Source organism: Typopeltis vanoorti, chromosome 25 (genome assembly GCF_054136105.1).
Source record: "Typopeltis vanoorti isolate ZY-2024b chromosome 25, IOZ_Tvanoo_1.0, whole genome shotgun sequence".
In the NCBI taxonomy this organism is placed as follows: Eukaryota; Metazoa; Arthropoda; class Arachnida; order Uropygi; family Thelyphonidae; genus Typopeltis; species Typopeltis vanoorti.
The window spans coordinates 10601402-10629188 of NC_143573.1; the positions used below are offsets into that span (position 1 = coordinate 10601402).

The 27787-nt window shown below is 36.2% G+C and overlaps 1 protein-coding gene across 1 annotated transcript; it reads left to right on the plus strand.

Moving 5' to 3' along the window:
• Window positions 1-2259: 2259 nt before the first annotated feature.
• LOC150092533 (DNA damage-regulated autophagy modulator protein 1-like) lies at window positions 2260-27469 on the plus strand. The gene is made up of 7 exons (XM_090414226.1): window positions 2260-2316; window positions 10710-10869; window positions 15507-15574; window positions 17304-17473; window positions 23894-24056; window positions 24457-24542; window positions 27251-27469. Exons 1-7 carry the CDS (start codon window positions 2289-2291, stop codon window positions 27467-27469), a joined length of 894 nt encoding a protein of 297 aa, XP_090270352.1. The 5' UTR covers window positions 2260-2288.
• The last annotated feature ends 318 nt before the right edge of the window (window positions 27470-27787 follow it).

The window sequence follows — 27787 nt, forward strand, 5'->3', positions numbered from 1 at the left end:
GCGTAGTGAACAAACCAAAGAGAAATTCCAATCGCCTCAAAGCAAGAAAGGCAAACCAAAAGAAGATAATTTGGTGGCAAGCATTCGGTGCCAACCCCTATCCATTGTCATTGAAATGTCAATGGTAACAGCAAGGATTTCTCCACGTTTTTTCACGTCACAAGTCCACAGTTGGGGATGAAGGTGAGGAGATTTCCTGTGGATCTTAATTGGCAAAATCCACATTGGTGGTCAATAATTAGTCGGCATTTCTACAGATGTCGAAGATGTTGACCTTTCATGACCTTCATTATTTTAGATAGCACTAAAATGAGGTGATTGTTTGAAGGTCGACACATTATTTTTTTTTACCTTTAGTAAAAAATAGATGTCTTCTATTTTTAATAAATTGATAGTGCTTTTTGTTTTCTGGAAGCCGTATTGGTTTTGTGAGACGATGTTGTACTTCCGTAAATAGTTCTGTAGTCTGGCGTGTGTTATTTTTTCTAGAATTTTTGAAATGACAGGTAGGTTAGTTATTGGTCTGTTGTTCTGTGTGTCATTTCTTTTACCATGTTTGTAAATTGGCATAATTATCGCAGTTTTTATTTCTTGTGGAATAATACCAATGTCGAATATTATGTTCACGAGTCTCAGAAATATAGGATTTATTTTTTCAAAGTGTTTTAAAAGGTCTGTGAGTCTTATTTTGTCTATTCCTGGTGTTGTCTTTGTTTTTAGCTGTATAATAACAGTAATAACATTTATTTTTGTTCTTATCTTTTATTGTGGCAAAATTTGGCAAAGTTTTAGGCACAAAGCGCATAAAAACGTCAGTGTTTCCTGCGAAGTATTATGTAGTATGAAGTAGTATGTACATATTATAGAATATACTCCAAAATGCAACGCAATAATTGCTAACAGTGAACGATGATTTTTTAAGAAAAAATCATCGTTCATCGAATATAATCGAAATCATCGAATATAACTTACTGTATTCTAGTTATTATTTAGCTAAATTTCACCTTTTTTCGATAACCAATTATGACAATGTAATACTTGTTTAATTCTTCTGTTAGTTCGATTTCTTTTTCGTCGATTCTTCTTACGGTGATGGTGCCTATCTTCATTTCTGCTCATGCTAAGTTTGACTCTGTAAAGAAGAAATATTGTTTTAATGAATTTAGTAATAATTTTATACTCTAATCAATGTGTTTCAGGATTATTTCAGTCAGTTTTTGTTTAAAATGTAGATTCATTTTGCTGATTAGACTGCACACATGTAATACATCTGCTTTAGATTGACAGAATTTGACGAAATTTGGCATTTAAATACTGAAATTGGTTGAGTTGACTTAGCTGTGGTTTCGGTTGAGACCATTTTTTTCAGTCAAACTATACGTAATTACAAAATCAAATCAAGAAATCAACTATGCAGTGTGGCTGTAGATTCGACTTCTAAGATGATGACGTCACTCTACAAGAATATCTTCACAAAATGCAACGTTTACGACTGTCTGCGGTCAGTTCCATACGTGTTCATATTTTATTCATTCTACTTCCTTTTATGCATGGTTATTTGTTTAAGTTTTGCATGAATATTAAATGACACCTCAAAACTTTCACATGCGCGACATCTTTATGACTTGATTAATTAAATCTTAGGAAGAACGGGATGAATTTATACCACACTATTTCATTGTATATAAAAATGTTATCAATTATGTTCAACCTATTTGAAATTCTTGGAATGAAACTAGCATTTAAATAAAGTACATTCAAATATTATTTCAGTTGAAAAAATAACCAAAATTTGAATTTGAAAATTAATCGAATGCGATGTACTTCATAAAGAAAACCTGCAGGGCACTCTGAGATAGAAGTTAAATCTTAATTAGTTGAGTCCGATTGGTTGGGTTAATTTGCAAAAGTTCTCACTTAAACCAGAACTAAAAACTGACATTAAAACATTTCTAATCAATTACATCGAATGGAGAGAGAGAGAGAGAGAGAGAGAGAGAGAGAGAGAGAGAGAAAGAGTCTTACATACGAGCATTCTATGGGGCAATGAAACATCTATGTTTCACCACACGTTTCATCAAGGTGAACCGGTTATCCGTTTATTCGCTCCAGGTGGGACAATGGGGGGAGGGGGGATGTGACTCTCGCTTCCAGTTGCTGTGTTTACCCGATGGCAACGAAGGCTATCGACTACATGACGACTGGCATGCGCATGTACTTGCGAAGTAGTGGAGCACGCCACTGAAGGGGCTACAGGTGTTCACTTACCACGCGCGAAAAACAGAAGCATGGAGACGTCTACGAACACTCAAACAGGTGAGCGATTCTTACTGGATTAGAGCAATTGCATCTGTACATTATTATATTTTAACTGCCGAATGGATATTTCTGTTATTTGTGGACGTCCCTTACATTGGAATTACGCATATCATCAATGAAGATCTGCAAAATTGCGAGGCAATGTCGCCATATCGGATTTTTTTTTCTTAATCGGTAAAGTCAAACTGCATGGCTAAACCTATCGGCAAATTCATCAACTAACAGGTCGCATAGTCTTCTGGGAAACCCATGAGTAATCGTAAACTTTTCGCTAACTTTTCACGTTTACAAAAGTTAAATATTTGTTCAGAGAAAGGTCTGCTGAATTTGTCGTTGATAGCCCTTTTTTTCAATAAGGTTTGAGAGATTCTAATTATTTTTAATTCAGCAAGAATTCGATCTAAAATATTAACCGGTGATTCAGTTTTGGTTGAGACAGTATAATGTTATCTAAATATTAAACGTAAGTCATCAGAATTGCTGGTGAAGCAACTGAAACTATGAGAGCTATATTTTGTCTGTATGTTAACTGTATTCTTATGGCCGGTTTATTTATTATTTTATTTTATTTTTATTTTTATTTTTTGGTAGTGGTGGGGTGGAATGAAAACTCTTCCGTGTAAGACCAGCTGATTCTTCTTCTTCTTCTTCTTCTTATTATTATTATTATTATTGTTATTACTAGATTTATATGAGTAAACGATATTTGCGTGATTAAAATAGGCAAGCATTGTCGTGTTTCGATTTATAATAAAATATAACGTACAAAAGTGCCTTGGATGTTGAAAACTACTCCAACAGCGAAAGATAAGGACGTTATTATTCCCTCTCTGTATAACAAGGCTTTGTTACTACATTATCTGGAATACAGTTGTGAATTTCGTTATCTAAATATTTGCGAATGAGGAAGTGGTCGAGAGGACTTAGAGGCTGGCGACCAGGATGATGTCATGCCTCCTTATAAGGACACATTGAAGCTAGTAAAATTGTTTAGCAGGGATGTTAAAACTACATGGAAGTATAACGTATTTAATTTTAATTATCATAATAATTATAATTAAATAATTATTATGCTATGGAAATAATTATTGAATCGATGGAATTCAAATTCTTTGCTTTTATTTCAAGCAATTTTTTGTACCGATCATTCTATTATTTTCTTGATTTCAATCACTGGAATTATTGTTATTATTATAAATGGACTAAATGCTTTGCTGGTGGATGGTCAATGAATAGAACAGATTTCCGGAAATGGGAATTTCAAAACTTATCATGGTGTTGGTCTCTCACAATAACGTTTGGCACTTCATAATGATGACCACTGAATAATGACAACAAATAAACTTTCTCGATCAGTTTTGCTGAATTAATACGAAGGCATTCATCACTGATTATCCGTTTTAGGCTTGTGCACAGACCCACCTGGGTATGGTGGGCATTTGAAACGAAATTCAAAGGAATAGGTTGATTAATCCACATTTTATCTATGTATAATGTGTGTGTGTTCTTCAAGCCAGTTTTCCTGTTTTGCGGCGATGATAAACCGAGTTTTGACTATAGAAAGTAGACAGCAGGGTAGTGTGTGTGGGAAAGTAATGTACCAAAAGCGCACTAAATAATTTTAAGAGCTAATGTACTAGCCAGAACCACAGGATCGTTAAGGTATCGCATTCTCTGATTTCAACTAAACTGAGAATTTGTGAGAAGAAGCAAAACGAACTATTCGCAACAAGGGACACATTTCGTCCAATCCAGGGCAGCAAGTGCGAATGCTTCTGACACCTTACTAATGCAGGTCTTCCTGAACAGATGAGATTGCTCTGAAGGCTAAAGTGATATATGTTTTGGCCTTGTTATTTAATTATAAGCGAAACGAAAACAGTAATAAACAGCTTTGTTCATCAGAAGCATACTTATTTAACTGTTCAAGTACGTAGTTCACAGATGAAGAAAAATATGCACGTATATTATATGAAGCAAAGTAAGTAATGAATGCATAAAACCAATGCCAGTCCACCTTATGTAATGCTGGCAAAGCTGTACGATTAAATTCTTTTAGCCATGGGCGAAAAAAAAACGTTAAGTCGATGGAAATCAAATTCTTTGCTTTTATTTGAAGCAATCTGCGTTGCTTGTGTATAATGAATTAATCCTCCACGTTATCAAGAACCAATCCTTATTTTGTACCGATCAGTCTATTATTTTCTTGATTTCAATCACTTTATTATGCAGATGATGAGGATGATTATAATGATATTGAAAGTTTAATTGAGGATAATTATGATCCCTCTCATAAAACTTCAAAAATAATTACATAATGAGATAATAAAGTCTATTTAGGATTTTTATACCCTTTTAAAGCACCAGTGAGCAAGCCTGTGGTGTCACACTAGACATTTAAAAGCATTTCATGACAAGTCGTCTATTAGCGTTTCCTATCTCCTTTTTTGTTTCAAACTATGACAGCCACAATTTCATGCTCTTCAGACCAAAAAATGTAGGGTTTCTTTTAATTTCAAGCATAACAGGAAGCTTTTCCCGATAACTGTTCCAGCTCCAGTGTGTTTGCCAAAGATCAATTAACTTAGACCTTATTTTGTACAAGACGGCGTTTTTGATGGAATCTCATAGAGATGATGACATACTAGTTTAAACTCGTCCAGTAAATTTTAGTTGAAGTGCACGCATCCCTGATGACAACTAATTTTGCTTTTTAATTTCAAATACCTCTCAGGATTTGGTAACATTCTCTCCTATTATAATGAAGCTATTTGGCTTATAAGAAATTCATTTAATTATCTGGTCCTATAATTGGATCTGTAATTTTCTAGAAGCTCATTATGATGCATGATTGAAGTTCATCTAAACTGCTCATTAATAAACATAAATCCATTAAATCCTATAGACACTAAAGAGTAGACTCAATAAATGTTTATCTTTCGCTTACCAACTCTTTAAATGCCTCTTTACAATTGAATATTATTATTATTATTATTATTACATCACACCTTCAGGGAGTCCAAAGACTCATCGAGGGATGGCGCATTCTTTACAACTCTCCATCTCCACCAATCCATCCACCACAACTACCTTCCTCATCTACATCAACGCCATCTACCTCCCACCACTAGTATTTTCACAGACAATCACAAACATCCATGCCCAAGTTGGGATTCGAACCCACAGCCTTTTGGCTGGAAAGCAGATACGCTAACCACTTGGCCAACCAGGCCGGCTTAATATGGATTAGCTTTTATCATTGTTAGGTTCCTGTAGTCATTCTGAATTAATATTTCTTTCACATGTGGTTATTCAGAAAGTTTAATAAAGTCTTTTCCACGACAATTTTGTGCGAACATCGTTGAATGCGAGTCAACACACCATGTTGACATTTGCCATTAAAGAAATCGGTTGTATTTATTCGAAATTAAATGTGAGAACAGTTGTCACATAAAAGTTAACACGAAGTAGTTTTCGATGATGTTATTTCAAAGATGTTTGTTCCCTTTTTAGCCAGAAGAAAGTAATAAATAATCCATGAAAGTATTAGATTTACTCTTTGATAAATTGCAATAAGCACATAATTCACTCTATTCTTCTGATGATTTTGAATGGTGTAATGAATACATGAGTGTTTGCATGTTTTCCACTGAACTCCTAAACGTGCTATCAATTAAGCCAAGTGAAGGGGAGAAAGGCTAATTTTGCCTCATAGGAGATAGCAAAATTCACAAATTCAGTTTACACTGCTATTAAAATATTCAAAGATTTTTCAGGCTTAAATTTTTACATTTGATCACCTGAAACAAATCATGACTTTTGTATAAGAATGAAAACACCAAATAAACGAAAACTTGATTACTGTTTTTCATGTATTTTGTTTTAATTTCTATGATGGACGTTTCTGGGAATACTATTCTGATTTGATAAAATGATAAAGAAAAAGACTTCCGTCTGTTATTCGTTTTTATTTTGTTAACAACAAAACGAGCTGACACTCAGGAAAACATCGTGTTGTAATATCACATTTCAATCAATATTGTACTGATCTTATTCACTCTACTGCACACAGGGAGTTTGTATTTCATTATCCGTTTGGGAAAATAATAATAATAATAATAACGATAATCGAGGGAAAACATCTCAACAACCAGGAACCGATAGAAAATATGACAAACAACCAATGGAGTGTATCGATTTGGGCAGCAGTACTTCATGGTTCATATTATCATTCAGCAATCAAACTACGCTTCAAAACCAACTGAGAGAAGGTTCGAATTTAAAAGTAAGCATGTTATTGGTATCTCACTCTTCAACTCATAATAATTCTAGAGCTTCGTCTAAATTCCATAACATTCGAAGATCATAGCTGCTGTTTTTGATGTATGGTTGACTATTTTCTTACACGACTTATTTTTTCTATTTTTCTGTTCCTCTACTTCCTGAAATTAGTTCTTTCACAATGCACGTGCTCTGAAAGAAAGAAAAAACTATTAGTTATCTTCAGGGAAGCAGCATGTCATTAGCAATACCCACTGACACACATCCTAGTTCTACCATTTCCGCGTGCTCTAAAAATACCCGGATTGCTTTAAGCTATTATATTTCAGCTCTTTGTGGGGATTATCCTCTTTCAAAAAAAAAAAAAGTACAAACGTGTCTCTTAGTGCTGTGTAAAAAAACGAAAATTTCAATTCATCTTCGAAAAATGGATATAAAAATTGACAAGCCTTGAAAAAAAAAAGAAAAAAAACATGGCGTCCTATGAACTGGCATTGCAGTTATTCTTATAGGTGAAAATATTAAAAAAAAGAAACTTTCATTATCCCACAGATTTGTAGAACATTATTTTTTTTTTCGTTTGAGTATTCTTGCTGGGACGAAGGTTAACACTGACCCTCAGGACGCATGTAATGAAATAGAGGAACTGATCCAAAAATCGAGATGGGAATGAATAAACTGTGCCAATTGCAAGTATTTCAAAAAGCAAGAATTAAAACATTTGTGGGGATTGTGGATATGCAGACAGTCAAAAAAAAAAGAAGAAAAAAAAGCAATGTTTGGAAATTAAACTACTTCAAAAGTTAGACATATTATCGTCATCAATTTCCTGATATGTACCTCCAATATGTAAGCTACTATGACAGCACCACATGATATAGTTTACATTATCATTAATCTCCTATCCACAATTTCCTCCAAATTAGTCTGTTATTGTCTGCACTCCAAAACTGTCGTATCTAACATTTCGTTCTTCTGAATTTGACTGAATCAATCCACCTATCCCCTGGATCTCTTTCCTGAAATCTTCGAATCAAACACCTATTTTGGTAACCTTTCCTCACCTATTCTATTTAAGTGGCCGCCACACCACCTCAGATTAGCTATGTTCATCATTCTGGAATGCCAATATCATTTATTTCTGATATCTTCATTTTTAATATGATTCTACCATTGATGCCATCTGTTCAGTCCCCTAATTGTTCTCAGAGCCCTCATATCTGTGGTCTCGTCTCTAGTCTTTGTAACTCAACTTTCAGACCCATAACTTAAAACCCATTACTTAAAACTGTTTGGACATCGGCTTGTATACTACTAGTTTCGTGTTATGACTAATTTCTATTTTATTTTAATCAAACTAGCTTTGCTTATTCCAGATTTAACCCGCCATCTTCGCTGAAAACTGTGACTAAATAGCTGAAATATTTTATTTGTTCTATAGGTTCTCCATTCAGAATGCAGCTAAAGTTTTCCGTGTTCCTGCTTATTTTCATAGTTTTGGCCTTTTTATTGCTGGTTTTCTACTAAATTTGTTACAGCTGTTATTCAATGTAATCAGGGAATGTGGGAGAATTGCACTCGACGCGTTTAGGAGTACAACATTATCTGCATAAAGCAAAGAGCTAAGTTTTATATTTCCGATTCTAATACTAAGTTTAACATCACGTTAGTGAATGAAAGTGGATAAATGCAAAGATATGAAATATTAAGCAAACAGTGTTAATAAGAAGTAGAACTTGATGAGTGCGATCTATATACATGATGAATAAGAGTGGAGGTAATGTGCTTTCTTGTCTTCTTGATTTTACATCAAGTCATCTTTCTCTATTTCCTTCACTTCTAACTGCTGATTTACAACTTAAACATAAATTATATTTTGCTTATATAATTTTCAATTTACGTCATACAGTTGTAGTGTTTTGAAAATCCGTATGCCTTTTAGAGGTCGTTCTCTATCCCAACACCTTAAGTGTATGTCCTAAGAGATTAAATCTGAACGAGTTGAACTAGATCTAAAGTCATCACTAAAAAGAAACACACAGAACATAAAAAATATCGATCCACATTCGACATTTTTAAAAGAGACTGCTTTGACGTTTTCCTTATATTTTTGTAGTTATTTATTGTTTGCACTTTACGATAACTTATGAACCACTCTGTACAGAGCTTTACACGTGTGTACTGGTATATTAATCATTTATTGAGGTAAGTGTTGAACTAAAACGTCATTTACATTAGCAGAAAATATTTCCCTTAAAATGAGCACGACGTCTATCATACCTTAACAGCCGGTCATCACCAGTCTAAGATATCAAACTCGTAAAATATTTTATTCAAAAACATTAACAGTTGCAAACTAATTTTAGCTAATTCTATCGTTTGGGAGTCTTACTTTTGGTCATTAATTTCAAATTAAACACGATAATTAAGCCATCCCCCATACAAATAATTGAATGGTTATATAATGTCGATCTCTGAGCGACATAATTGCCCTGAAGAAAAAAATAAACAAAACTAAGCAACCAGTCATCCATCCAGTCTCGTATATTTTAATAACTGAAATGTCACTCACCTCTGCAAGTATCTGGAACACGTTTAGTCATTATAACCATTGCACGAAGGAAGTAAGAAGGAAGTACGAAAGACAAATTTCCTTATTTTATCTGACCAGAGAATCAGCCTATGTGTATGAGACCCGTTTTATTTAGATCAAGTGTTATTCGAGATAAAGATGAATACCGGTTAAGTAGGTGTCTCGAAGTGTGAGTAGGGAACTGATGTGGACATCGGCTTCTGTTCTTCAGGATATCCCCAATACACCATTCAGAGAAACAGAGGAGAGAAGGCGTTCTGATTAAATTTCCTCAAAAAATCGACAGTAAGTGGTCCTTCCTTTCAAAATCATAATTAGTACTGATAAATGGTTTTATTGCCTTTTTGGTATTTACGAAATACGCCTCTAGCCCTGCAGGTTCAGGAAGGAAGGCTTTGCTCTACTAACTGCATCGTTTGCAAATCGTTCCCCAAACGCAGTCACTTTCATTTCCCCGCCAGCGTTCTCTGGGTAAGTACACTTACGTTTCCTGCATGCACACAACTGATTAGTTCCCACGTTATTTTCGAAAGAAGTTATTTTTCTCTCTCACACTGGAAATACACCAAATAATCTGTAGATCTAAGTATAGGGTATACGAAGGTAATCTGTGAACTCTTGAGAATAAGGAGATTTAGTAAGCCGTATGGCTATCCTATAATTAAAGTGTAGCAGTGCTTATAATAAAGCTTTACGAACTGTTAATTGTAATACATTTAGGCTAAAGAAGAATATAGATGTATATCCTATTTCAGAGTTTTCTCACAGACAGTTTAGCCCTTACTTGCTTGACTTATTTCTGAATACAAAAGATCCACCAAATATGGAATCAGGCATATCGGCATGCGTTTTATGCACCAGCCAAATTTTAGAGTGAGGTGATATAACAAATATTTCATCGCGTATATGGATATTTTAATAATCCCCAGTACTTAAAGGGTTCTTAAGATGCATGCCCTTCCAAACTGGCTTTATAATCATAATTTCAGGATAAAGTGTTGAGTTCTATACTTAAATGGATATTTTATGTATAACTTGCGTGTGTTGTCTCCTGGCGGTTGTTCCTACTTGCTAGATGAAGTTTTCGGGAGGGAGGGGAACCTTTCAACTTCTATTTCGGACTTGCTAACTCACCTTCAATTGAAAAGCCCGGATAGTGGTTCTTCGCGTCCCAGACCGGACTAGAAGCGAGGTTTTTCCAAAGGGCTTCATCTATACCGACTAAGCTACTACTGTAGCTTAGTCGGTATAGATGAAGTCCTTTGTTGCTGAATATTCGAAATTACTAATTATGTCTTAGATGCAGGAGTAGTTGCATTTTAAATTTTGGATGTTTTAATGACACTACAAGAACTCAATAAAAACGAATCGCATACACCCTACCCCACACACCCACTTTCATTCTTATTATTTCTTGTTAATTAAATAAATTGACTTTAATAAAAAATTTGTTTCAGTTTTTTAACATCAGATATTAAAACAGTATAAAATTTTTACGTTTTTTTTTCGATTGCAGGTTCAACCATGGAGGTCTCTCCGCTGCATGTTAGTGTAGAATTTACAAGGACGTCCCTTTTTCCTCTACTGGTTGGATCATTTACTTTAATCGGCATTTTTGTGCCTTATATAATCGCTGTGGCTCGTGGCGACCTTCCTGCATTCCTTCCTTTTATCAGGTAAGATTTTAATTCAGTTGTAATGCCAAAGCAGAAGAAAAGACCAACATTATCATGCTGATCTTAAGTTATGAGAATGTTAAGCGTAGTTTATTTTCACTTAAAATAAGGGGGTTGAAGAGAAAAACAAATGTAGGAGGAGATAAATTTGTTTATCTCCTGGACAATTTTGAGTACACCCTCCACCCCAAAAGAAACCGAATTTTTCGAAAATAGAAGAAACTAGTGGCGCCACCTATTGTATCTTTTTTATTCTCGAAAGCGGCAACCTTAATTAGCGTTGTTTCAACTATTTATGACATTTGTTTCATTAGAAGCCGAGTTATAGTGCCAAGAGTGACTGTGTTTTGACGAACGGTCGGAAAATGAGTTTCAAACGATGGACTTTTGTGTTAAACTTGGTAAACGTTTTACCGAAACGCATCAAATGCTTCAAAAAGCATACGGTGATGAATGCCTATCCCGTACTCAAGTTTACGAGTGGTTTAAGCGATTTCAAAGTGGTCGTGAGACGCTTGAGGACGACGAAAAGCCGGTTTCCAAAAACTGGACTGAGCGAAGCTAACATCCAAAAAATGCGTGATTTCATCAAAGAAAATCCGAAATCGTGAGATTGATTGAAGATGAATTGGAGATTTCAAAATCAACTGTGCACAACATTTTGACGGAGAGTTTGAGCCTTCGTAAACTGAATTCGCGATTTGTTCCACACAAGTTGACCGACGACCAAAAAATGTATCGAATTGAATACTGCAAGCACATCATTAAAACCGTTCGTAAGGACTCAAACTTCCTTGAAACGATCGTTACTGGTGACGAAACTTGTTGTTTTGAATATGAGCCGGAAATAAAGCTCCAGAGTGCTGAATGGAGACCACCAGAAGAGGGGCATCCGAAAAAAAAGTCGCTTGGAGAAGTCAAAAGTAAAGACAATGCTGATTTGTTTCTACGATTCCAAGGGCATTATCCACAAAGAATTCGTTCCGTCTGGCCAAACGGTCAATCGTGAGTTTTATCTAGAAGTTTTGAAGCGATTGATAGAGAGAATTCGTCGCGTGCGGCATGAATATCGTGACGACCGACCGTTCGTCAAAACACACTGTCACTCTTGGCACTATAACTCGGCTTCTAATGAAACAAATATCATAAACAGTTGATCCAACACTAAAGAAAGTTGCGGCTTTCGACGTCAAGAAGATACAACAGGTGGCGCCATTAGTTTCTTCTATTTTGGAAAAGTTCTGTTTCGTTTTGGACAGAGAGTGTTGTATCTTACCTGCAAGCTAAAATCAGGAACCCATTTATGAACGTAGCACAGTCAAAAAGTCAACCATGCTGTTCAGCGCGATCCCTCTGAGACGCATTCTTAACGGGCTTTCAAATTAAGTAAGTTTGTTTGAACTATTCGAAGACAGAAAAGACATTTTTAGCTTCAAATGATTCTGACAACTCAATTCACTAAGAGTATACATTTAGAAAACAAAAGAATTTCTAGCACCATTCGGATAGAAAAGCCTTACCAGAGAACACACGCATCAATAATATAAAATACTAATAAAATACGATTAAATCGATGTAAGACCGCAGCCCTGCTTACTGGAGGACAGGAGTGACTTGAAAAAGTTCGTTGTTTGGTCTCTGTAGCAGAATTTCCGGAATATGTAAAAGATAAATAAAAAATATACCAAAATAATTCCTTAACTAACCCACTATAAATTTACTATGTTTGCATATAATCTTTCGTGTGTGAGAGCAATATAAAAAACTATGCAAGTAAAAACGTTGGTTTAGAAAGTCAGCAAATTGTTCTCCAATAACAGTGCATTGGATCTAAGACATAAATATAAAATTAGACAAGATATATTGTATACATTCGCTTAAAATGCACTTATTATTGACTAGTATTACATACGTTTATTTTTGAAAATGTTCTGCAGAGCGCGGAATGCCTATTCTCATGTACAGTAGACTGCATACGAGGTAGGGGGGGGTCTGGAAAGTTCTGATAAACATCTAGAACCAAAATGATATTAAAGCAACTGATATAGTCACAAAATGAACATACTAGTAGCAGGGTTATGTATATAGAGATATGTATATATGTATATATATATAAGCGGTATATATGTGTGTGTATATATATGTATACTGTATATAAGCAGAGTTGTGTGTATATACCACACACACATATATATATATACTAGGGGGATACTCCCCCCCTGGCACCGACGGCGCCCAATCCCCCCCCCTGTGTTCCGCACTGGTAGGCCGGTTCTCCTTGAATTCTGATGACTCGACACTTAGGGTACCCCCTGAGTTTCAAAATGTTTCAAAAAACGTGACATATAAACGTGACATAAAAGGCGTATCATTTTATATATATATAGGATACACACACACACACACACACACATAGAGAGAGATCATTATAGGAACAAGGCTCTACTTAAATATATTACTTAAATAATAATGAGCGTAATATATTAAGCCATGCATATGCTGTTGTAATTAGGTCGTTTCGAAAGATGTACTTTAAACTTTTCATTTATTATGTGCGATTTTAATAAGAAATTAAGTCAACAAATGATGTTTGGAATGGTTCTTTACATATGTTGAAAGTTTGGTGAGTAAAGCGATAATCCAATATTTTCCTGACTAAAGACTTGTATAACGGTATCATTATATCCTTTCTCCTGGAGGCAAAATTTCTTTTAACTTATTCCATAATCTGCTAGCCTTTGCTAGTTGTCATTTACGAATATATTAAACAACAAGGCCGCTAATTGTTGGAGTGCTCCACTCACCAACAATTTGGGTCTTTTTATGTGCAAGTTCACACACGAGAAATTGGTTGATCTACCTATAGTAAATCATGGTGAATTGGTTTTGTGTTGGAAAAGGATTAATTGATTTACATTTGATTTGAACACTTGCATATTGTATTCCTTGGAAATGCATCTTAGGAAGACTGTTCCACAATACAGCAGTAACAGGGATGGAGCAGGAGGAAAAGAAACTTGTTCTGTAGGTTTCAAGGTGTACTCTGATGGGATGTTTAATAGAAGCTGCACTTGTCTCCATGGATTTAGTACAGGATGAAGGAATAATTGATGCTGGTTCACATGAACAATTACTGTGGGAATATTTATAGAGTATTTCAGAAACCAAATTCCCATGTGAGAGTGAGTGGAGTGAGTTGGTAAGAGGTGGGTAATTAATAAGTCTGTCTTCTTCTGTATTGAACTGAGTATATTTAGGAATCTCTGAGTGGCACCACCCAAATATAAAAGCAATATTCGATAGCATATCTAAGCGGATTTGAGATTTGCATAAAGGTCAACAGCTTTTCAGAGGTGAGGTAACACCATCGAAAGAGGAATCTTAGAGGAATCAATCTGAGTAGCCAATGATTGCGATGTGTTTATGACAAAAGAGGATTGATATCAAAGTAATTCTAGGAAGAAAACTAACTCTCATCTTGTTTAGAAATTTGAGTATTGTTTTGGGTTTTTGATAGTATTGAAATTGATGAGGTTGTCTGAACCCCATTGGAGGATGGCTTGGAGGTTAGAATTAAGGGCAGTGGTGGTTGATGCTCTGTAAGATGTGGTAATTTGTGTGGTAGAGAAGTGCAAAGTGCTGTCATCAGCGAAACTGTATTAGTTTAGTGGTCAACTGAAGTAGGTTGGTGATATGAGAACGAAAAGGATTAATAAGAGAAAAGAACCTTGTGGAACCCTCAGCGTTAGTTGAATAGTAAAAGGACATGGACCAATCATCACACGCAATGTGAGTCCAGTTCGAACATTTGCGACCCAGTTGCATAAGTCACTGGGAAGACCAAATGATGGGAGCTTGCTTAATAGGCCTTTGTGGCAGACCAGACTCAGAATCTTCGGAGATAGTAAGTGCAACCACTTGGGATTCACCAAACTTCTCTATGGCATTTGTCCCGGGATAGGTAACATATATGAGTAGATTTCCTGTTGATCTTCAGAGGCAGAATCCGTACTGGCAGTCAGGTATTAGTTGGCTGCCTTTAAGGTACCGAAGGGCCTTTGAAGACTCCCTCTAAACATTGCTTTCTGTTGTCAATAAATTAACCAGTTTCTCATCTCCCCCTCATTTAGATTATCTGTAATTTATATTTGGTGCATTTTAATCAACAAATTCTGATCTAGAATAGTGTCAAAGGCTTTTCTTAAGTCCAAATAAATCACATCACAGACATTACCTTGATCCATTTCTCTCATGACATCTTCAAAAGAAAAATGGGGTTCGCCATAAACTATCTTCCCCTTAACCAAACCACGCTATGCTGTACTGAATTATAGAAAATCGAAATGTCATAAAGGATACCCATTTAAAGCATTGTCATTGTCATTCTAGAAAACCAATGAAAAAATTGTAATGTGTGTGTGTATCGATAAAATTTGTAGTGTTATTCGAGAAAGTTATCAAAATGTCATTATCGTTCTAAAGATTAGATTAGATTAACCATTTCTCCACTGGTAATAACTTTTGAGTGTATAAAACTCAATTTATCGTTAATCAAAGCCTCTAAATTGCAAACCTGTTTTCAGGTTTATATCGATATAAGTTTCAGTGGTTCTTTTAATTCCATTTTCCATTTTCAGTCAAGCAGGAGGATCGCCCCCTCAGAGTGGCATATTTTCTTTCATGCTGTTTGCAACAACAATGCCAGGTAAATGATGTTTCCCATTTAATAAAATTAAATATAATAAAAGAAATAAAATTTGATTTTATATTATAAACAAAAACCATTTAAATATCGTGAGTAATTTAGATATATTAATCGAGTGCGCGCTTTGAATTCTGCCAATGAACCTGACCAGGAGTAGCAGCACAAGAGAGTCAGCAACAGACTAAAGTGGCTTCGAAAGAGATATCCCCAAATATAAATTCACAAAGGGATGGCTGCTTTCCACAGCTTTGAAAATAATAATAATTTTCTATTGTCTCATCATTTTTTATTATTTTAAACTCTGTATACTTGTTCCTTCTCTATTACCACATCTATTCTATTTTATGTATTGAAAAAAAAAGGCAAAAGTCAGTATGGTCTTCAGTATGGTTCTACTTCTTGAAGTATTTTCCTCGTCCAGCTGTGCAATTTACAAAGGAGGAAATGATTGAAGAAATTAAATTAGAGATTCATGATTTAATATGACTCTCCCTCACACACACACACACACACACACACACACACACACACACACACACACACACACACACACACACACACACACACACACACACACACACACACACACACACACACACACACACACACACACACACACACACACACACACACACACACACACACACACACACGTGCACTTTACTTTCTAATCCATACTCTCTGTGTCATCTCTCTAAACTGATGAATCTTACTTAACCATCATTATATTTTAATAAGATAAGCCGTCATCTTTCATTTACGTCTGCATCTCCTAAGAAACCCATTATTCTCTGATTTTCACTCTTATGCAGAATTACTTCTTCAACAACTTTGTTTCGAAAATTATTGTAGTCGTAATCACTTTAGAAAACAATGTGAAGTGAAGAGATTTTGACCATTTTGCACGATATTTTTGACAGTTTTCCTTTTTTGCTTCGTGGCACCTACACAATAGATCGTTTCTAGATGATTCAGAATTTCTATGACTCATGCACGATGGAATAAAGGAGTAAACTGTTTATCGCATTTTCGTACGGTAATCGTCATGTAATTGAGGAAAGATTTTAAAATAGTAAGCATTTCCTGGAAAAATGCACTACATGACCTTGTACTTGAGAAGCCATATTGTTCATCGGGCTTTACTTTCCTTGGTTAAGCAATGAAGCGATCTATGGCTAAATTGTATTGTTCCTATTGGATCTTCTTCCTTGCATACACAACAAGTAGATGCAGTTACAAAACAAAAAAAGCAAAAGACAAACCACCCGAAGAACACACCACTGACAAAAATAATACTCGCTCCTTTTAGCGTTAATGGCCGCTGTAGTTTTAAACAATCGACAGCGGCCATTAACGCTAAAAGGAGTGAGTATTATTTTTGTCAGTGGTGTGTTCTTCGGGTGGTTTAACGTTTGCTTTTTTTGTTTTATTTTGAAGAGAAAATCTTTGATCTCTGTATAAACCAGCTAACTAACCTTCATATGAAAAATCACTTAAAGGTTTCAAATGTAATAAAATCTATCGTATTGTACCACACGGTAAAACAAAAACCTAACTAATCTTGCCACAAAGGTTGTTTTGAAAAAGCGTCACTATTAATTAAAACTCGAGTATAAATGAATCATGTAGTTCATCATTTTAAGCTAATTTGTTCATTATGTATTAATTTATCATCTTATTATGTGTTGTTCAAATATAATTTTCAATCCTGTTATTTCTTTCATTGCAGCCATTGTCGTGTTTTTCATTCGGTACGCTCATGCGGAACAAAGAAACCGGATTAAATGTAAAGCCGTGGCCAGGATGAACAAGATTGCCCTCGTCCTCGGTGGAATCGGCGTGTTTGGTCTGATAACCACGGCCAGCTATCCAATGGGATTCGTTAATGATGAGAAGTGGGTAGGTGGAAGCGCTTGATTATAACTTACATGCGAATAGTGAGGAGAGAAAGAAAGAGAGAGAGAGAGAGAGATGATTTGGCATAATAGAGGTGGTTTGCTTTATCACATCCACAATGAGAATCCCAGTTATTATATTTTTCCATGTGACAACAGCGCACTACAGGAAGTTTCTTGAAGGTAATTTTTTTGCCTTAAAATTCGCAGCGAAGACCCGACATGTTCGTTACCAGAGTTCTGATTTTTCTTGATAATGCGAGCCACGTTTTGCACTTGAGATATGCGACCTTAAAAAAAAAATATTGATGGCAAGTGAATTCTCACTGTCCACAATCCTGACTTGAGCCTTTTTGACTTCAATCTGTTTTCTAACTTTAAAAACCCACTTCGTGGAAAACGCTTCACTACAAGTTGACGAGTTTTCTGATCAAATGAACTCATTTATGAAACGCACAACAAAATGTTTTATTGACAAGAACAAAAGAATCAACCATACAACGGCCAACAGTAATAAGGCAGAATAGACGTATTGAAGGTATGTTTGGTTTGACAACAGGAGTAGGATGTGCAGAACTTTTGAAATGATGTTCGTATTTACACAATCATACACATTAATATGCAATAATGTTGTCAGACAATTATATTTTGTGACACCTTTTTTTTGTGTATTCCTACGCACTCCGGCAGTTATTTTTAACAATGGAAGGCGTGAATCACTCAATGAATGCATCCTTCACCGCTGCTCTTCTTGACAAGTGTTGACAGACGTTCTTTGAATAGAGAAGTGTTCGTTAACGACTTTCACACTTAAGTGTTCATTAACGACTTTCCTGTAGTGGCTTCATTGGCTGCTGTTCGAAATGGCATGCGATGATACAACCTCTCGTGAATATTTAACAGTGACCCAAGTGTCAGTTCGTTCCTCTCGACGCCTCCGTGCGTGCGTGCGTGCGTGCGTGTGTGTGTGTGTGTGTGTGTGTGGAGGCTTTTAAAATATAAACATATTATTCCTTGAATTAATCTGAATTCCTAAGTATTTCAATAGAAATAGTTTCGACAATAATTAAAATAAAATTTGATAATTTCGTTCGCTAGCCTGTAAGCTTCTAATAAGTGGGTGGTGGTGGGTGGGGGGGGACAGAAGGAGGAGATTGATGTCAGGATTATTTACTACGGATAGAAAGGGATGTCACAGTCTAAAATTGTGCTTCGTACTCCTCCAGGTTATGTGTAAGATTAAATATTCCATGGAAACAAAAGAAGTAATTGATGATATAACAAATTAAAATTTCTGCCAAATTAAAATTAACTTCAAGTCCTACCTAATTTAAAATTAGGTAGAAATTGAATTAATTAAGTTAAAAACCAACTTCATTAATCTTAATTATATTTTATTTTTTATTTCTACGTATTAATAACAACGACACCATCTTAATAAAAGTATGCCTTCTCAATAAAAAAGAAAAAAACTACAAAGAGGAATATGAAAAAGGCAGCAAATTTGACCGGAGACGGACCGAGTGACCGGCAAGTGATATTTGTTGTAAATGTGTTCTGAATACCACGCCATTAAATATCAGTGCTCTTACCCCAAAATCAGTGTCTTACCCCAAACATTCAGAGTCCTGCATAAGTGCCGGTAAGGCTTCAACTGCACGGTAAGCGTTTTTTTTTCCCCTTCAACTTTAGATACTTCACATTGATAGTCATGGAAAAACAGCTAAATGAGACAATATTCAAAGAGGTATATAGAGAATTTATAAGACTAGGTTACTTAACAACAATTAGCCCGGAAAAGTGAAACTTCATGACACGTTTCCCCCGGAAAGTGTCACAGACTTTGTCGCAGAAGATCAGTTAGAATCGGTGCCTTCTACTCCTTCAGACTTTGTAGAAGTGCGCGCACGCAAAAAAGCGAAGAACAACAGAAGAACCGCACAAAGACAACGAAATGGAACAGGATGCTCAGGGCTCGGACGCCGCTATTTCTTACAAAGAAAAGGTGCCTCCGATTATCCTTAGAGAAAAAGATGAAAAACAGAGATGGGCAGCTTTAAGATTCACAATGTCCAATCTGCACATTGGCTTCATTAAGGCCAAAGAACTGGACGATAGAGGCATCCAGTATCATACCTTTGCTCTCAGCTCGGAAAAAAATTTAAAAGTGATCCTTCGTGGTGTCTGTGAAGACATTGACGCAGCAGAAATAGCTGCTAACCTTAATTCTCAGGATCTGCCTCCAGTCAAGGTCATCAGAATGCACAAAGCAGACAAGACTCCCATGCCATTAGTCCTACTAGAGATTCATGAAATTTACAAAAATATCTACAACTTAAATACAGTCTGTGGACTTATCGTCACACTAGAACCACTCCGGAAAAGATCATCTTCTGGGCAGTGCCTGAGGTTCCAGAAGTTTGGCCATGTCCAGAATCTATGTAGAGCGGATTATAGATGTTTGAAATGTGGGGACAGCCACCCAACCAATACCTGCACAAAGCCGAGGACTACCTCGGCCAAATGTGCCAACTGCGGTGGCCCTCATCCTGCGAACTACAAAGGATGTACTGAGCACCCAAAGAACAGACGGATGGAGGCAGTCAATCAGCCCTCCTCCTATAGTATAAGAACACTAGAGGCCCAGACATCAAAACTGGAGACTCAGCGGCCACAGTCGAAGACCTCTGATGCGACCTGTACAAATAGACCCATACCAGAACAACATCAACCAATAGCACCTAAAAATCTAACAGCTGTTATTACGGTCTCACTAGGAAACATGCTACAAGATTGCTGCTTGTCAAACCCTACTGCAACCTCCACTAAAAGATTTCTTCGTGAAACACAGGTCATCCTCACAGCTCTCATAAATGAATAGTAAAAAATTCATTCCAGCATCTCTTCAGATCGTTGCATGGAATTCAAGTGGCCTCAAAAACAGAATTCTGGAACTCCGAGATTTCACATCTAGGTATCAACCAGATGTTATATTAATCAGTGAAACTCATTTAAGACCCTCAGACAATCCTAAAATAAGAAGTTATGGCCTATACAGAAACGATAGATTACTCCACAGAGCCAGCGGCACTGCCATCTTCATTAAAAATTGCATTAAGCACCACTCTGTGAGCAACACTTCAGCCACTAACCTTGAGATCACAGGCGTGGAAGTAGTCACCAGCTCCACTGGCAAACTGAAAATCTACTCAGCTTACAACCCTCCCCAAAAATCTCTACTACACTCTGACCTAAATGCCATCTTATGCGCCAGAGAGCCGAACATTATAGCCGGGGATCTGAACTCCAAGCACCCTGCGTGGAATTGCAAAACCACCAACAAGAATGGTTACATCCTTTCCAATTACTTAGGATCAAGGAACGCTGTTGTGGCAGGCCCCACCGAACCAACTCATCTCAGTTTGGCACTGCTGACATCCTGGATATAGCTGTCCTGCAGGATATCAAACTTCAATACAGCATCATATCTATGGATGAACTATCATCCGATGACAACCCAATTCTACTACAGCTGGGAAAACAAGAATACCTGTCTCCTCCTTCTCACTCCTGCATAGCATGGGAAAGACTGTCAACAACACTCAAGGATTATATTGGACCTATTCCTCACATACGCACAAAAGAAGAAGTGGAAACTGCAGTTACAAATCTCACACAACAAAGTAATTCTGCTATTACGGTAGCTACCTCCTACAAATCTGCCCGCAAGCAAGATCGTTTGCCTGAAGACATCATGAGCTTAATCAGAGACAAAAACAGAGCTAGGAAAAGATTCCATAACACGTGTACTCCACAAAATAAAACAGCTCTAAACAGGTTAAATGGGGCAGTAAGAGATGCACTCAAAGCTCATATAGACCAAGTATGGGAAGAAACGTTAGCCTCTATTTCACCTGCTGATCACTCCATCTGAGGACTACTGAAAAATATGAGAAATAAAGACAGATCCCTTCCCCCAATATTCTCTAACCAGGGCCTTGCTTACACGGATGTAGACAAAGCAGAAGTTATAGCAAACAATTTGGAGGAGCAATGCAGGCCTTCGTATGAAAACCTTGACTTTGATCACATATATAAGGTTCACAGAAAGGTCAGACACTCACTCAAACTTCCTGACACCAGCACGGACCATATTGCACCAACATCACCTGCTGAGATATATGACATTATTAAAACATTAAAGAACAAAAAAGCTCCTGGGCCAGACGGAATTACTAATCGGGTGATCAAACGTTTCCCCCGAAAATCAGTAGTGCACCTGACCATAATTATAAATGCAATCCTAAGTCTTCACTATTTTCCTTCCACCTGGAAACTGGCCGATGTAATTCCTATACATAAGCCAGGCAAGGATCCTCACTTGCCTCAAAATTATCGTCCAATCAGTCTCAACCTAGGCAAGATTGCGGAGAAGGTCATCCTCGCACGTCTTCAAGCCTCAATAAATGAACCAGACATCCTTCCTAAAGGGCAGTTCGGTTTTCGGCAATACCATAGTACTACTCACCAAATCCACAGAATAGTGGAATACATTACTGCCAGCTACAACTGGCGTCAATACACGGGAGTTGTTTTCCTTGACCTATCCAAAGCATTTGACAAAATATGGCATTTTGGACTGTTACATAAATTTATCTCAGCTGGTATCTCAATGAAATTGATACATTTAGTTAGTTCATATCTGCAAAACAGGACCATGCAAGTCAAGATTAATGGCACTATCTCATCTCAGCGACCCATCTTGGCCGAAGTGCCACAAGGATCACTACTGGCTCCATTGTTGTTCTCTGTATACATGTCTGATATCCCGCACAACCCAATGTCATCCATTATGTCTCTGTATGTAGATGACACGGCATTATTAGTCAGATCTCTCCGACCACATTTCGTTACTAGAAAACTTCAAGAAAACCTTCTAAAATTAGAAAGATGGTTCTATAAATGGAGACTGCAAGTAAATTCCCTAAAAAGTTCAGCTATTCTTTTCACAAATAAAGGTCGATATCCCCTGTAGGAGACATCTTATTATTCAACACCAAAATTCCCTGGCAGACAGAAACAAAATACTTAGGTGTCCACCTCGACAAAAAATTAACTTTTAACCAACACATCAAGGCTACATGTACAAAGGCATCTAAAGCCATCGCTCAGATCTACCCCCTAATAAACAGAAGCAGCAAGCTAAACATCAGAATCAAACCGCATTTATACCAGCTAACGATTCGTCCTATAGTTACTTATGCTTCTCCAGCCTGGAGCCACACTTCCACTACAAATATTATCGAATTGCAACGCGTTCAGAACAAATGGTTGAGAATGATCCTAAACGTCCCATGGTTCGTCAGAAATCATTAACTTCACCGAGATACAAATATTCCTTATATCTTCTCCTTCCTACAAACTTTAGCTGCAAAGTTTTTCCTAAAGACGTCCACTCATCCCAATGATCTAGTTCAGCAAGCTGTAGCCTATGAGCCTACGGATACATTCAGACACAAAAGCCCAAAACAATTTTAACTTCCTTCAGTGATGTATAATCTCCATGCCCATTTTGGGCGAGCAAACTGTTCATGATATTTTCCCTCACTGTGACCGTAACAGACAACGGGGAATATGAAAAGCGTTTCGCGTCACCCCTTAAGTCATAAATGTCAATTGTCAGAGGAATATAAAATATTATTGTAATATCATATATTTTTTCATTCAGTCTATTATTGCATTTATTTTTAATAAACATTTATTTTTTCTGATAATTAAAAATAATAAAATGTAAATCATATTAGCTATTGTTTAATTAATTGTATTCATCATTGTCTGTGAGTTCAGAATTTAAAATTAAAAAACACGAAGTTATACAATATGTGGTTTTATATTCACCACGCCATACACGTACTTTTAATGGGTCATCAGAGACTTATTTACTCTGACTCGTGCAAGATAGTAAGGAAGGAGCCACCAGAAATATTTATTCGTTCTTCCTTGTAAAAAACTCACTAACAATGTCAAATGATGCACTGACAGCCAGCAAATGATTCATTTGTGATAATACAACGGCCAAATAGCCTTTAAAATATCTGCCTTCGTTAATTTTTTATATTAATGCGCATGTTTTTGTAGATGCTGTGATTATAACCTTGACTACAAATGATCCTTAACGACCCCTGCTGACAGTAAAATAAGCAAACATTCTCCTTGTTAGAAAATTATCATTAGCATTACGAAATAAGGGATATTTTTCTAAAAGATATGTCGTTTTTCTTTATTATTTTTGCTCCATCTTGTACACGTTGTTTTCTCAGATCATTATATGTATATCATAACGATTATGTTACATTCCTTTACTTTGCAATTACAAGAGTTTTAAAAAAAATCGTATTTTAATGCAGTTTTATATTCATTTCAGTATATGACGCAGTTACTTCCTCATGGACTTGGTTCTCTAGCTATTTTAATGGGGATGGGTTTGTACATGATTTTTGTCACTGTGATCACCTACATGCAGGAAAAACGTGTGACTAAATGGAATCTTATTCGAGGAATATTTGCCCTTGTCTATCACATGATAGGTATCCTTTTAACAGAAATGATTACGAAAATTTTTTCATGTATTTTTAATAATAAAAGCGACTGTCGGAGCCTCCTTGCGTTAAATCCGCACAAGAATTTGGTAACAGGAAAATTGAGAAGGAAGCTTGCTCATATTTCGAAACACAAGGACACAATACTTACTATTTATAGAGGTGTTAGTTATAATACCGAAGTATAATAAATCAAAATGATGGCGCTACATTTGGCTAAAACATTTAAATGTATTCTGCAAATGCTGCTGTAATCTCAAGAGGATGTTATCTATTTCTAGACCTTTCTATTGATTTCTAATTAAACAAAGAATAAAAAATACTTTAATCTGTAATTTTATTCTTTAAATTATTGAGTCAAGAATAGCTTCCTTAAATATAATCCCAGTTCTTGCTATGGCTTACCCAACAGTGCAGACTTACGTGGATATGTCAGTGAAAAATGTGGTTGGCAACCCTGCATTACCGCATCAGGTAAGACTATTTTACGATAAAAATTGATTAAGATTTTATTGAATAATTAGAGATACAAAGCGCATCAAAATGTCTCTCTTTTGTTCTTTTTTTTTTGGTTCAAAATTATTGAAATTTTGTATGGATCTTGGATGGACTTTTATCACTCAATTAGTCGATGTAGTTACATTTGCGATGCTTTATGTAGATTTACAAAACGCATAAAAACCGGAGAGGTTTAATTTATTGATTTTTCTATTAGTTATTTCACTGCATTTATTACTTCTGTGTAGGACCTTCCAAATCTGAAACCTTGTTGTTCATTTAATATTAAATATTTATAATTTATTGAATAAGTTTTTTATTCATTCTATTGTGTATTTTATAGTCCATTGCGGATTGCTTTCCTGAGATATTCTTCCACATTTTATGATTTTCCTTATGTTGGTAAAATGTGCTATTTCTTCTCAATTGATTGCCTTTACGAAGATAAGTTAATTCCATTTTTATTTTGCACTAACTCGTTATATATTTGACATGTTCCTGGTACATTATCTGATTCCCAATTCTTGTATCTAAAGAGATGCACAACACAAGTGAAACTTGTGTTATGCCTCCTGAAAATATTTGGGAAAAATAAAGGTTAAAAAATTTATAATTCTCACAGGAATATTATGCAAACAGCAAATGCATTTTTCCTTGTTGTTTAAAAACAGGCTTTGCAAAATTAGCGCATTATTTGTTAATCTGAAAAAAGTATTTTAAGCAAAAAAAGTTTTTAATTTTGTACATGTTAATCAGTAATAAATTGTACGTTTATGCTTTATATCATACTATAAATCGCATGATAAATAATAAACTAAATAGTTATTTGCTTCAGTGTTACGCTAGAATAACAAACAAAGTTATTCTGTGGCACAAAATGCATCCTTAGAAATGACCAATAATAATATGCACAAGACGGATGCAGAAAGCCTCACCAATATACTTATTAAAAGTAGCACAAACGACGTAAATGGACATCATTTTTCATACCCTTTCACTGATAATCATCAAGTGATTTATCTCGTGGTTGTCTAAATAGAAAGAGGGAGGATCTGATCATGTGAGTCCTCTTGTATATACTGTCAATTCGGTAAGTCCACTAAACCTTCAGCACACAGAAATCAAATCAGCGCAGGCTGTTATTCTTGGTATGTGTAATCAGTCGATCTCCTTGTTCACATAGAATAGAGTTGATCAGTCAAGTTCAAATTCCTCATTCATACTCTGGTGTCCAGCTCCTAAGGACGAACAGTATTTCTTAAGATTTCAACCGCAAATTCTGATGAATCGGCTTGTGGCAATTTGTATAAATTGAGTAGAAAGTGGATCATTCAAATTTTAAAATCGCGCGAAAAGGGGTCACGTGATAGAAATCAACAAGACAAAAGACAAAACGCTGCGCTAAGTGAATTGAGTTTGATGAAATCTCTTTTCGTGAAGGAATAAAGTTGCAAACTTGGGTTGTCTTTTAATATCTCAGACATCACTAGATGATTTGACGCGGAGAAGAATTATGGAAATCTTGAAGAAGGCCAAAGAATTACTGATATTATCGGAGAGTTTTGAATCTCACATCTCTGAGAACTAATGGAATGTGTTCCAGACGTTTGCTAAGAGCTCGCCCTCCCTCGTTCACGGAGAATGAAGACAGATTTTTGGTTATAACAGCAAAACGTAATCGACATACCACAGCAGGTCAGCTTGCAAGTCGGCTCCATTCAAGCACAGGTGGCAAGATGTCTGCGGCAAGCAGGCCTATACACCCAACCGCCTGCAACCTGCGTCCCTTTATTCACAGCTCATCGTAGGACACGTTTTCAGTGGTGTTGTATACATAAAAATTGGACAAGACACCAGTGAGGTAATATGCTCTTTACAGATGAGAGTCGTTGTGGTCTTTCCTCCGATTCTAGACGACACTTGATCTGTCGTGAAAGTGGTACTGCGAGAATGTTCTTGAAAAGGATAGATACGGCGGTACTGGGGTCATGGTGTGGGGAGGTATTCAAGTAAGCTAGAATTCATTTTCATGGATCACATGCCAAACCACATCGTACACGAGTAGTGGAGATACTTCTGGAGACTGAGGATACTAATAGAATGGAGTGGCCAGCACGCTCCACAGATCACAACTGCATAGGACACGTTTGGGACGCAATCAGGAGACGCATTGCTGATGCAAATTCCCCGCTAATAAGTAAACAAGGCCTTATCCTTGCTCTGAAGGAGGAGTGGGTCATTTTGCTCAAAAACTCCTCAATCACTTGGCGTTTTAATCAGGGTACGACGTTGTGAGAACTGCATCGCAGTTCGGGGCGGACGTATTCCACACTGAAATGTCTCTTCGCATAGTTTTCTGTAAGCAGCGTATATTAATTCTTTATCTACGTCCTTAAAATATTGCTAACTTGTGCCAAAAACGTATTGGTATTTAATTTGCATGAAATTTATAGCAGATTGTTTGTGTAATATAATTTATTAGGATGAGATCGTCATTAACTTTTGGACACCAGTGTGCATAAAAACAGATGGACTGATATCTTTGTTAACCTCAAACGAAACAATACATTTCGTATCAATTCACACAACGCTATTGCCGACCGATGTACTTAGTGATTTTCGTTTGCAAGTTATGCATATCATATAAAAGAAACTCATCGCCCACTAATTTTTTTCCCTTTCAGTTCGACTCATTCTACCTCATCAGTTCTATTTCTGAATGGGTTCTGATATTGATTCTCGTCTTCTACTTCTTCACCTTCGCTTCCGAGTGCCAGCAATATTCTCTTAAGATAACCTGTTTCAAGAACATGGAAGAAAAGAACGAAAAAGAAGAAGAAGAAGAAGAAGAAGAAACGCCATCAACTACTGACAACTCAGAAAAAGAACTTCAAAATGATTAATTTTTTGGTCAGTTATCACGTGGGTTCATTGTCTAGTATTTGATGTTCTGCTCAGGTTTCTTAAGAAGAGGTTCACCCAGCACAAATGCTCTGATCCCAACACGCCCTTATACAGAGACCTGCTAGGTGATGGAAACGAGGCCTCACACCGAAGTGAGAATTAGTTCAGATATTATTTAAAAATTCAATCAAGATGCACATAAAATTTAATTTTCTCAGTTGAAAGCAGCACACATTAATATATTGAATTATTGACGATGTATGTAAATCTTTAGTACAAAATTAATTATGTATTTTGGATTCGAGTCCAAATGAATG

Bases quoted from the DNA above. Each gene is read 5' to 3' on its own strand.
- LOC150092533 (XM_090414226.1), top strand. From the start codon at position 2,289: ATGGAGACGTCTACGAACACTCAAACAG. The intron at 10,870-15,506 runs GTAAGATTTTAA...TTCCATTTTCAG, and splicing joins GCATTCCTTCCTTTTATCAG to TCAAGCAGGAGGATCGCCCC. The intron at 15,575-17,303 runs GTAAATGATGTT...CTTTCATTGCAG, and splicing joins GTTTGCAACAACAATGCCAG to CCATTGTCGTGTTTTTCATT.